The sequence below is a fragment of the Hylobates moloch genome, unplaced genomic scaffold (genome assembly GCF_009828535.3).
Source record: "Hylobates moloch isolate HMO894 unplaced genomic scaffold, HMol_V3 SCAFFOLD_2, whole genome shotgun sequence".
NCBI classification, from domain to species: domain Eukaryota; kingdom Metazoa; phylum Chordata; class Mammalia; order Primates; family Hylobatidae; genus Hylobates; species Hylobates moloch.
This window is the reverse complement of record NW_026652277.1, coordinates 98893912-98907191: the sequence shown is the minus strand read 5'-3', so window position 1 is coordinate 98907191 and position 13280 is coordinate 98893912. Positions and strand designations below refer to the sequence as shown.

Genomic DNA, 13280 nt, shown 5'->3' with positions numbered 1-13280 from the left:
GTGAATAAATAATTTTTTATGGTCATAGTTTTCTGTCAGAACTTTGAGAGTTAAATCCTCCAACCCTTCTAGGAAGCAGTATTGCCAGTCTCTGACACACTTGGCCTGAATTGATGCCTGAATCAATTCAGAATTTACTATATCTATTGAGACACTTTGTGCATCCTGATTACCACATAGCAAGTTCACCTTATGTCTCATGCTAGTGCACTAATCCAGGTGCAAAAACTACTCCCTAACAATTGTATGTGAGCTGGGTTTTTGTACCCTTATCATAATTTTTTCTGAAATTGAAAAGAAAGCTCATTTCTTTCAATATGGGAAGCCTAAAATAGAGTTAACTGAAAGTTATACACATGAGGACAAGGTATTGATTGTAGTGGCAGGAGACTAAGTGCTGAATGATGTTGTATAACAGATTCACTGTGCCAAGTCTAAATGTCTGGAATATCATCTTTGGGAAAATTCAACTTCTTATTTTAGCCACCGTATTTTAATATTTTAGCATTTCTTTGTTGGCAAAGGTAATCTTATCTGGATGCATATATTCAGTTATACATTTTTTTCATATCCTTTATAAATATCTCCGATTACCTTACGTATTTAGTTGGATTTTGTTCAATATCTCTCTTTACTGGAACGTAAGCTCCTTTAGTGTAGGGAACCTTCTCTGTTATGTTCACCAGACTTTACTGAGGGTTTTCAGCAAGGCTTGGGACATAAGAGGCACATACACATTTGTGACATTAGCAAATAGAAAATGCAATTGCATTCTGCATCCATTAGTGGTTATAACTCAATAAAATAAGATATTGGCTATTAAAATTTGCATCTGGATAGTAAATCTAGGATATAAATCTTCAATAGTAAACTCTGTAAGTTTTATTCCTTCTTTGCAATTGTTCCTCTTGCCATTTAAGCTGATATAAGGGCTTACTTAAATAAACATTGTTTTAAGAAAAGCTAAGGACAGTCTATAATGTAAGTTAATTAAAAGTACTATTAATGTTTGTAATTCAATGATATAAGCATCATTTTTCAAAGTGCAATTTCAATGTGTAAGATCCAGCTTTTGATAAAAGAGAAATGGATTTGTGAGCTCTAAGTGACAAAGGCAATTTTATAATGAGGTTTTGGATTTGAAATGAGGATGAGACAGCTTGGACATAGTGAACAAAGCCCATGGAAGAGACCATGGACATCAAGAGTCTATACCAGTACACAGTACCCAAATACCAGGGAAAATGTCTTTCTCCACTGCGTCCAGATTAAACAGAGCAAAAGAGTGACAGATCTCTGAATAAAAAAGATATTCAACTCTCCAAAACTGATATAACTGAATTCTGTCTTGAAAAAGTCACACATTGACTTGGCACATTGACATTTTCTTCTGTTAGATGAAATTAGACCCATACATTAGATAGAATCCATTATGACAGAAATAACATATATTTTTGCACATTTGAGTTGTGAAATTGAATTTTAAATCTTGTCACATAAGGGAAAATGGTTGAGCACAATTCAGCTGCCTGTTTAATGTAGCTCCTGCCTACATTAACAGAAAAAGGAAATGGTAAATGCTATGTTAATAATGGTGCTGTCCTTGACAAAGAGAAGTGATTATTAATCTAAGGCTAAATATAATTAAATATAATCAAACACCAAATATTCTCCTAAATGTTTATGTCTATAGACAAAGTTATCAATCAAACAAAAAATAAACACTAAACTCTTTGTGTTTCAATTATTACAGATGCATAATATGTAATTTAAAATTTGAAGTTGCTTTTGCATCTTTTATTTCCCATTCAATTAATTATCTTTATATTTTATTTTAATATATTTTGTTAAACTAGGAACTCAGCTAACGAATTGTATCAGAGTAGAAAACTTTGATGGAGAGAAGAGATAAAATGATGAGCAAGTAGAGTTTGGGAGTCTCCTCAGATGGGCTGATAATTAAATCAGAATTTCACAAAACTATAGTAAGTTTAGTGCATAAAATGGGTGATATAGAAGAAAATAACAGAAGCCAAGATTCTAAGAAAAGATTCCTATAGAAAGTTGCATATGAGTTATGGTATGAGGATCAGTACTTCCAATAGGATAAATGGGATATTTTAGGCAGCAGAAACAATATGATAATAATATCTTTACAATAACCAAAATGTACAATTGATCAATTGTCCATATTTTACCAAACTATGCTTCTTTATACATGTACTCAAAGCAGATTGTTTTACTTCTTATGTAGATTGGGCATTTGGCAAAAAATGTATTCAGAAGACAGCTTAGTTATCTCAAGCAGAAAATATTATAACTGAATATAGTCATATGTTTGCATGTGTATATGAAACATATCCAAGAAAAAATATGCATCGCTTTGAAGCAAACATAATTATATTTTATTATTCTGAACTATTGAATTGTATATGTTTTCTACATAGCATTATTATCAAAGTTATTTCTGAGATAGGACTTAGGCATTTTAAAAATATTTATACTGTTCTAGTAGATATATAAATATTAATATAGACATAAACACAAATGTAGACATGACTACATGTAATCATATTTAAAGTCCTTAAGCACAAGTTCATAAACTTGACAGATTAATAATGTATAATTGTGTCTAGTTAAGAGGAGACTTCTTGCTAAATGAGCGAATATTTTAGAAAGCAATATAAATTTATTTATATTCATCTTTCCTAAATTTAAATCACTAATAATTAAAACTCAAATTCATAAGCCAATATTCTTTAGGAAAGACAAAGTTAGACAATACTGCAAATCTACGGATAAACTGATTTATATCTTTTGCAAGATAAAATGTAAGCCTTTGATTATATGCCATCACTTGTGTACTTGCTGTTCATTAAATTAAGTCAACTCACTGCGTGTATAAATTTGGACTCTATTTGTGATAGTGTTTAATTAAAAATACTCTAGATAAATTAATTATAGAATGGCTTTAAATAGTCAACTTTGTAAGTGTTTATCTTTTTCCAATTCTAGATACCACAAGTCTTCATAAGAATAAGAACTATGTCAGCCTTGATCATCACAAAACCTCAACAGCTAATAGAATACAAAGCATAAAATGAAGAAGTATTGAGTTAATCACTGATAGCCTGTGTACATATTATTTAATGTGTTCCTCAAAGAATGCTCTGATTTAGATAATTAAGAATCTTAAACTTTCCTGGTCAGAGTCTTGAAAAATTTATATCCTTAATAACTTGGTTAAATACATTCATAGGTGTAGGCAAAGGTAAATTTTTCTGAATAATATATTTTGTTACAAAATTTTAACATATTTAATATCGTATTTAATGTTATTTTATCTTTCCTCTCTATCACTAATACCATTACATTCAAATTTTGTTTTTTTCTGATGGAGCAGAGCTAGAGTAGAAATAAAACTGGAATTAGAGAGGGATGTGTATTTTGGTTCTGGCTCTGTCACTACCAGATGTATGATCTTGAAAAATATACAAAAGTATAACATCCTTGTGTTTTACAGTTTAAGATTCTTTAAGTAAAACCTTGCAGTATCATGCCTCTCTTGAAATGGAATAACCGAAAAACGAATAGATTTGAACATCTCACAAAACAGTAATGCTTTAGGAGCCTTGAAAAAAAAGATTTCCAGAGAAGGCTAAGAAAAATAAATGCTATTAAGTGTCTGAGAATAAGAAAAAACTTTATCTGTCCATGTATGAAAGAGAAGGTCAATTTGAATGTCAAAAGAACATGTACAGAAAAACAAATACATGTTAACTTTCTTGAGGGGGAAAACTTTTTGAATGTCCAGTCATGTATCTTTCTTGGTTTGAAACCAAACTGTAACACATATTTCATAATACTTTTTCTATATTCAACTGTGAATGCTGAAAGTGGTACACTTTTAATTTTTTACCTCCCACTGAACCTAAAAATGGACATGTGAGCCAGTTTTGCTCAATGACATATTAGCAGGTTTTGATTGTTATTCTAAAAAGGTTCTCCTTATAGAAAGACTCAATACAGTTAGCACCACTCTTTTCCCTTGACTCAAGTGTAGAAATAATGACTTAAGTTATTGCAGCAGCAATTCTGAATGCATGAGCCTATAATCATGAATTAAAAACTAAGAAAACCATTATCCCATCCTGATACTGTCAAGTCACTGGACCAACAACCAGTAGCCATCTACCTACAGAATTCTTATTATGTAAGACAAAATGAACCCTATCTATTAAGGACAACAATTAATTGAGTTTTCTTTTACTTGTAGCTGTACCAATATGCAAACATATATTAAAACATCTTAAATCATGTGCCACTGGTAACATCTTAGATAATATCATTTTAAAACAATGCTAAGTACCATATTTTGAAATGAAATTAGAGAGGTTATCAAAAGAAAAATAAAGAACATGTTAATCTTTCAAATGTTAAGATACATTTAAAATATCAGAGCAAGGTGTCATAACAAATAATTTTACAAAATGTGTTTCTTAGTCATGTTGAGCTCCGTGTGATGTTTCTTATTTTAATACTTCTAGCAGCAGTAACAGCAAGGTGAATGGTATTGCTAAGTGGATATATATGGTTCTACATTGATAGCTCAATAATTTTGAAGATAATGGGCAATGTGAAACTTAGAAAGTACACAGTTTTATAATTGCAATTTAATGTTTCTTATTTATTATATGTAATAACATTGCAGAAAATGATACCTTTTAGGAAGTATTAACTTAATCTGATAGTTTTTGTGTATATGAGATTTGTTACCAAGATAACCTCTGAAGCCATCAAGATTTCTCAGGAAAGACACCTGCATATTTCTTTTTAAGGTCACGTAACTTTCTCTCACCTTTTGATTACTTATTCTCTGGAAATACTTCTAGTTCCTTTCCATTTTTGCTTGCCAGTATAATTTCTATTTGGCTAGTATTATTTTATCCCCGCTGGCAGAGAACCTAATATTAGATGCATTTAACTACTGATCCCTCAGGATAGAAATCCATATGATTTTAGTGCTGCACAAATCAGATGTTAATAAACTGAGATTTGAGATGTAAATACATTATTGTAATCTCTGTGGGAATTGTGTGAAAAAATACATATGAAACAAAATAACACAAAAACTGTATTATTGTTAGTCCCATATCATTAATACTAATAATCCAAAACTAAAACAATATAGCTTTTTGTATTTTGTAAATGCAATTTCTCACCAGAAATTTAGAGGGCTAATGCCTCTACCTTCTATAAGCTCCCTGATGACTTTTGCCTTTATGTCTGGATAAAATTTACATTGTGAAATAATTGATACTGACAGCTAACGCCAATCTTCTTTTGCTTTACCTTTAAATTCACAATGGCTGTCTTTTTTATGTAAATGTTTTTAATGCTAAGCATATTTTAGAAATGACAGTTGTGTAACAGATATAATAATGTTATTTCTGTTAGATTATCCATACAGAAATACTTTTTCCTATATTATAGCCATGCAAACATACTAAAGATAAATTTACTGTAAAAGATAAAAATGTAAGATAACTTAAAATCTAATCTTAGGGTTTAATAAATTGAAGATAAAACACATAATTTTACTTCTTATTAATTTCTTTTATAAGAGACAAAGTATCTCTTGACATTTTTGCCCTGTTTGCATCTGGCAGGTTATTTCAGGTTTTGGAGTATAAATATGAGGTTTCCATTTGCTTGCAAACAGCAATATGTTGTTGCACATGGGGCAGATATGGATTTACCTGTATAACCAGGGGCACAGAGGCAGTTGTATCCATCAGTCCTGTAGACACAATTTTCTTCATCTAGACAAGGTGAGATTTTACATTTATTTACATCAAGTTCACAGAAGGGCCCATGACACCCAGGTTCACAATTATAAAAAAATCTGGAGAAAAGTGGAGAAATGAGAAATAGCCATGTAACAATGATAATCATTTATTATATATGATTCATATTTATAGTTTAAATTCAAGACATTTGACATAATTGAAATAAATATGTATTTCATTTTATTCTTTGAAAAAATATAGCAATTCCCCTTGCAAAATTTCGTTCTGCTCACATGATCTTTATGTGTGAAATTTTGAAAAACAATGTGTTGGGTAAATAATTACTGTAACCCGATAAATGCTAGTATCAAAATATAGAAATAATTTCCAAAGGAGACATTAAACTGATCGAAACTGTAGACTTAGCAAAAATATCTCTTCATAGTGTTTCCTTTTAGAAGTCTAGATAAAGAAGCTTTAGCAACTTTCCTTAAAATGGTTTTGAGCTAGATTTTTATTTAGATTTTTTGAGGAAACTCTTCCTAATTAACTTCACTCATCATTTTATAACCGCAGAAGTCTAACATCCCCCATGCTCCTTCTTTTATTTCTTCAACCTACATTAATTAATTGAGCGCCAGATATTAGTCATGTACCCACATTCAAGTGTAAATTAAACTGGAGCTTGCTTTTCAAAGTCTCAGGAACAGGACAGGAATACAGATACGTAAACATTACAGTAAATATATGTCAATTGAGACAGGTCCTGTGAAAGCATGGCTAACTGCTAGAGAAGAGGTGACAGAAAAGGTCTTACTCAGTATTAATAAATAAGGAGCAGGATCAGTGTTTTAAAATTCTGAATATGAATGAAAACATGCAGTAGTTTTCTTTCTGTGCCTGGCATATTTCATTTACAATAATGTCCTCCAGGTTCATGTATATTGTTACAAATAACAGGACTTCACTCTTTTTTATGGCTGAAGAGTATTTCATTGTTTATATATACCACATATTTCTTATTCATTCATCTCTTAAGTAAAATAAGCCAGACAGTAGGGGAGAGGGGATAGGAAAGTTTGATTGATGGGTTCAAAGTTACAATTAGAAAGGAAGAATAAATTTGGTGTCCTACTGCACAGTACGGTGACTGTAGTAAACAGTAAGGTATTGTCTATTGAAAATAGCTAGAGGAGAAAATTTTGAATGTTTGCACCACAAAGAAATGATGAATGTCTGAGGTGATCTCTATGCTAATTATCCTGATTTGTTCATTACAAACGAATGAACAAATGTGCTGTAATACAATATGTTATGTAGTATAATGATACAACGTATTCATGTATCAAAACAACACAACACATAAATATTACAATTAAGTGTAAATTAAAAATAAAATTAATAGAAAAAGAAAGAGTAAGGAATCTTTGTATCAGTTGGACAGAAGGCATTAAAATGTCATGTGCAATGGGATACTGGGTGAAAGAGTAGAGTATTTCCCAAGAGCTCTTCTTGTGACTAGGGAATTGACTATAATCACCTTTTTGGAGTAACACTAATCCAATTACTAACTTCTTGAATTTTTCTTCAAATAGTCAAACTGTTTTTCTCCATCTTATTCCTTTTGCGAATATCTCCCCATCTAGTGAGAAGTAATGTAGTGAATCTACCAAATGTCTTACTAAAATCAAGATATGTTGGTTAATAATACTGTCTTTGTTTGCTACTTTGTGTTCTCACTGAATTAATGATGATTCCAAGGAATCACAGAATAGATAGGAATCGGACACAGAAGTCTCAGAAATAGCAGTGAAAGGTATCTCAAGAAATGATTTTTTTCATACTGACAAATTTAAAAATGTTATATTACTATAAAAACAATGACTTTCATTTCAATTTATGTATTTCTTTCATGTACTGACAGTTCTATTTTATTTTTAGAAGTTTCAAAATCTACTTTCTATTTTGAAATATTGAATACTAGAAAATTATTTTGGGATATCTTGCTTTTTCAGTGATTTATGTTAATCACCACCAATTGTTTCAATTTTTTTAATAGTAGTTTACTCATTTAATTTATAGAATTTTTTCTCTCTCTCATTTTGAAAATCAGAAAACCATAACATCCCTTGTCTTTTGCTACCCAAATTTTGTTCTCTGTTAATACAAATGATTCTTTAGTGGCTTCATGATCAATCAGTACCCAAGTACCCTAAAATCTGGAAATCTGGACCACTAAAAGCAGGAGATGCTCTTCATTAATGATTCTTCTCTGAGTCAATTTTCTCCATCCTATTTGCCAAATGATACTTTTCTAACACTTTTGTTCTTCATTTACTAGTTGACATTCTACTTTTAGAAAGAGTATCTTCATTTATTCATTCATTTATTCAATTATTTTGTATCAATATGGACTCATGGATTTTTATTTTCTCAATGGATCAAATATATAATAATTACTATTTATTTTAATGTTTAATTTGTCTGAGATTTGGCTAAGGGAAGCTCTTCAAGCTGGCTTCTCTTCTCTTTTGACATATCTTCAGCATTCTTTGAGCATTCCCACTTTCTATCACAAGATGTTCCAGGTTTATCTTAATGCATTCTCTGTCCTAGATTTGGCATCAGCCATTTTTTTTTCAGGAGCCCTGGTTTCTTTAAGTGAAGGATATTACTTAGAAATTAAATTATTGGTATGTCCATCACTATATGTATAAAAATAGCTATATGTATGGATACATTGACATATGTATGTAAACATATAGTTGTATGTATATAACTGTTTGTGTATACATACATAGTCTATTTCTGCATCTTTGTGCATGTTTGTGTTTGTGTGTGCTTTAAACACATACATATGAATGCATGAGCTCATACCAAATACTCCAATCATAATTTAACACAATAGGGTTCATTTTAATCCAGTCTATTTCTTTATCTGAAATTTCTTTTTTAAATAATGAGAAATGTGATTTTCATTATCTTAAATATACTTACTTGTTCCATAAGTTAATGGGAAATTTTTGTGAAATGTCTTTTTGTTATGATGAAGATGTGGATTTTCCTGAGTGTTAATTTTTTTTGTTCCATAAGTTAATAGGAAAAGTTCTGCTTTTTTGTTTGTTCTTTAACATTTATCATGTAACTTATTTTATGAGTCTCAAATATGTACATTATGTTTCTGATTTGGAAAGTGATGTCACACAGTAAATAAACATACATGTACTATCTCAAGACTTACAGAAGTTTATTTTTCTAAAGTTTTTGGCATACAGATAACTATGTGAAGAATTATTTTTAATAATATGAATCATAATGATCCTTTCTTCTAAGAATGCTTTGCATCTACTTCAATAACCTCTCTTTCCTTTTTGCTTTCAATCAAGACCATTATTTTTTCTCACTTTCTACACTACTCCTGAAATCTGAACTTTTCAACATTGCAAAAATATGCTTTACTTTTACATAAATTCCAAGCATTATTAAATTTCAAGAATCTGTTAAACCACGGATGCCTGTTCAACTGGAATGTTGGGGGTCCCTGCTTTGTTAATAATGATGAGAAAAGGCCCTGGGATTCTAGAGTCCATTTGGACATTTTCTGAATGGCATCTACAATTCTGTAGAGATCAAAAAAAAAAAAAAAAATCTTCATCCCACTATTAACAGCAGCCCTGGTGAAACAGTTTACAGAAAATTTTCAACTTATATTTCTTACTTTCCACCATGCTAAACGATATGAGGGCAAATCTGTGTGAAAATAACATTTTACTCTAGAACAGAGCATCTACCTTTAATCCTTGTCTCCGCTTTCCCAGAAAAACGTAAGTGTTTGTATGTTCTCCTCCTTTCCTCCCTCCACCTGGCCCGCCCTGCTCTCTTCCTGCTCCCTGTCTCTAATAGGTAGGGCAAGCACAAGCTGAGCACTTGGGACGTTTTTACTTTGCACTTCACGTTGGCCCTTCAAAACGCTAAAAAAATAAAAGTGCATAGGGTATGTCTGAAAAGATCCTCATCAAACTTTTCCCCTCCTGGCCTCTGGCTATTGTGTGCAATTCCTTCAGCTTTGGTATAATTTTCCTTTTCACTATTACCTGCTGAGGGTCCCTTTATGCTAACCACCTCTAATAAAGCTAGAGAAAAATTAAAAGTAAACCTGATTTTTATTAATGTCCTAAGTGATCCAGTCAAATGTACAGTAAGTACTGCATTTTATATTAAAGGTCTGTAAAGTATACCTTCCTTTGATAAAACTCAATTTTCATAGCTTTTAAAATATACATATATAATATCTTCTCTCTTGAGAGAACAATTAAGACCATGAAATATGTATTTCTGATGAAATAAAAATTTCTCATTTAAATAAAAAGCTTTTACTTCAAAAGTTTTAGAATTAAACTTAAATATATTGCCAAAGTATTGAAATTATAATTCATATTTTTAATTTGACATTGTCCTAAAATTTTTCAAATAGGTGTTCAAGATACTTTTTCAATAACTAAGATGCATTTTAACAGTGACTTCTGAAGAAAATTTAACATATTAAAATAGAGATAAGAGTAACTATAATTTTTGTAAAATGATATTGCCAAACTATAAAAAGATGGAAAAATGCAAGATAATCACACGAATTTATAGCCCCCCCGAATTAGCCATGATTACATTTTATTTACATTATTCTTGTATACTTCTTCTCTTATTCCAGATGAGAGAGGAATTAATAAGTAGATGTATTATTTGTATGCTTCTGAAGAGTTATTTTAAAATATAATTATTAAATAGATTGAATAGTATCACAAAATCCAAATATAGCACAGAATGTTTTAATGAGAGTTTCGATTTTAAAATGTGTTTGCAAAAAGAATTAAATCATACCTGTTTCAGTAGATATTTTTTAAAAGCTTACATTCAAAATAAGAAAATGAAACTATAAAGTGTCACTGGCGAAACTTTCTGATAAGGACTTTTTAGCCCATGTTAAAGCAATTCAAATTTTGAAAGAATTTATAATATATTTTAAAGCATTTCTACTTTTTTCTTGCGATATTATAACTGCATTCATGAACCACACTTCTTTACAATTAATGACAATTTTTACTTAGAACATGAATAATCTATTTTATATTTGCAACATGTCTTTATTATGATATATATAAATATATATCTACATTATTTATCATACTCACAACATCTTTATATGTTTTTATTATAATGGCATGTGGGTGTGAATCTGATTTGAAACAGTGATGTCATCGTAAATTCTCTAGTAGAATAAACATCATTTGGATGGATGACTGTTTCTAGGTAAACAATTACAGAAGAGTAAACAGATTTTTGTCTTTTGGTTAAATGCACATTAACCAATCACTTTTAAATTTGTAACAGCGAAGAACTGCTAAACTCATGAACATCACAAACTGAATGGTCAAAATATGCATGTTGATAATGATAATTCCATCAGCCAAGCACTTGGCACATTTTCTTCTATGTTTTGTTTAAATGGACTAGCCACTGTTATTGTAATTGTTCTTGCAAATTCTATTTAGTTGCAAATTTTCAGTAGGTGGATACTATTGTGAGTGACCTAAATGAACTAGTAGCAATGACTTGAAAAGACATTAGTTGCATTGGAAAACATATGCTATCAAGTGTCAGAAAAATGTAAATTCCAGTGTTCACTTTTGCAATGGATTTGTATATTAATTGGGGCTGTCATTCATGTGCCATTATATCTCAGCAAACTCATCTTTAAATCATGTTACTAGAGGTAAGTCTTAATTGTTGCAGGCCACAGTTTCAATAACCATAAGAGAGAATAGAATAGATTAAAAATATGCATCTAACCATGAGGCATATATGTAGTAACTACTGTTTTTAATATGATTTTTTGTTTATGTGTCTACAGTTTAATTTACTTTGAAGTAACTATAAAATTATTGGTTTTAAATGAGTTGGTAGATTACTTGAAATATTTTTAATGAGTACTTTATCAATAGATTAAGTTTTTCAAAAAAATAGAAATTACTTTCTTTAAGAAGAGATAAGACAATCATGTGACTACTTCATTTTCAGCTGCTAATTGATTTTTAATCTTTGAAAGATTTTAATTCATTGAAAATGGCTTTTATTGCAATAATATACACCATGTAATTTTCTAAGAATAGAATAATCAACACCTGTATGCCCATCACCCATATTTAACTCATCTTAGTATTGTTTCATATTGCTGAAATATTTTTAAGGAAAACACGCAAAACATATTCGATCTGTCGTATTTATATATGAGATCTGTCATAAATACATATGCACACACATATATACGTGTATTTTATACACGTATATATGTATGAAACTCCTATGCATCCATTCAATTAATTATCCTCCATTCCTCTCTACCAGGAGAAAATTACTACTCTTAGGATGCTACATAGCTTTTAAAGAATGTTTTAATACTTCACTAAATATGAGTTACATATCACATTATTCTGAGACTTATTTTTTCAGTCAATCATACATTTTAATAAATATTTAAGTGATATACTTTTCTATAATTTATTCACAGTAAGTAATGTATAGATGCTTATGATTAAGTTGTATTGCCTTTGTTTTGTTTTCTAATGTTTACCAATATAAAGATATTGGAAAGGCATCACCTTGTTCATATATCCTTGCTGACAGTGCTGGATGTTGCCATGGAATTGGGTTTCGTGATATTAATTACAATAGATCTAAGAATGCATAGACTATTGGATATGCTTGACAATCAGATGCAAAATGAGCAAATAAGCATATAAATCAGAGAAACAGAGTGGACATCAGTGGACTGATTCACAGATATCTATGGCAGAGGCTGATGATGGAGTTTTAGAAATGAAATATATAAACAGTCTACTTATGGTGCTGCCTCATGTATATAGAATGAAATGCATAGTTCTGGAGGACAGAGACATAATTCAATTTGGCTTTGTAGGGATTCTTCGCCTCTTTCACAATTCCAAAACCTAAGTTATGTCACAGACTCAGTCACTCAACTGAAGGTCAGGGTGTGCCCTCTTAAGAGGAATCTTAAATAGAGTCACAGTCATTTTATGTATCTTTTTGAAGCCTTCCTCAGAGGTATCTGAGGCTATTTACCAGTATGACTGTTCTCTGATGAAAGAAAGATATTCAGACCTTTTAGGAGTTGCTGAATTCTGATTCTGAAAGTATACTTATCTCTGCAATGCTATTGATCCACTAGTAGAAATATAAGATTATTGAGGTCAGTTCAGATGAGGCCACAAATGAATCTTCTCTTTGATTTTGATTTTTTTTTTTTTTACCCACAATTCTTGTATATACAGTGTAGTTGATATATTTAGTAATAGCACAATTTTTACATTGGAGTAAGAGCTATTAAGGAGGAAAATCCAATTGGAAGATCTTGTCATGCCCCTTTAGACTCATGGAGATTTTAAACTGACAGCAATTCTCTGTTTCTATGGTACTTGT

The 13280-nt window shown here is 30.5% G+C and overlaps 1 protein-coding gene across 2 annotated transcripts in view; it reads right to left on the bottom strand.

Annotated features, from left to right (window-relative positions):
- EYS (eyes shut homolog) overlaps nt 1-13280 on the bottom strand; it is a 2056951-nt gene that overhangs the window by 1218341 nt on the left and 825330 nt on the right. For both annotated transcript variants that reach the window (XM_032154320.2, XM_032154329.2), the window contains exon 19: nt 5760-5905. In XM_032154320.2, the coding sequence (XP_032010211.1) occupies nt 5760-5905 (146 nt within the window). The remainder of the gene's footprint in view (nt 1-5759; nt 5906-13280) is intronic.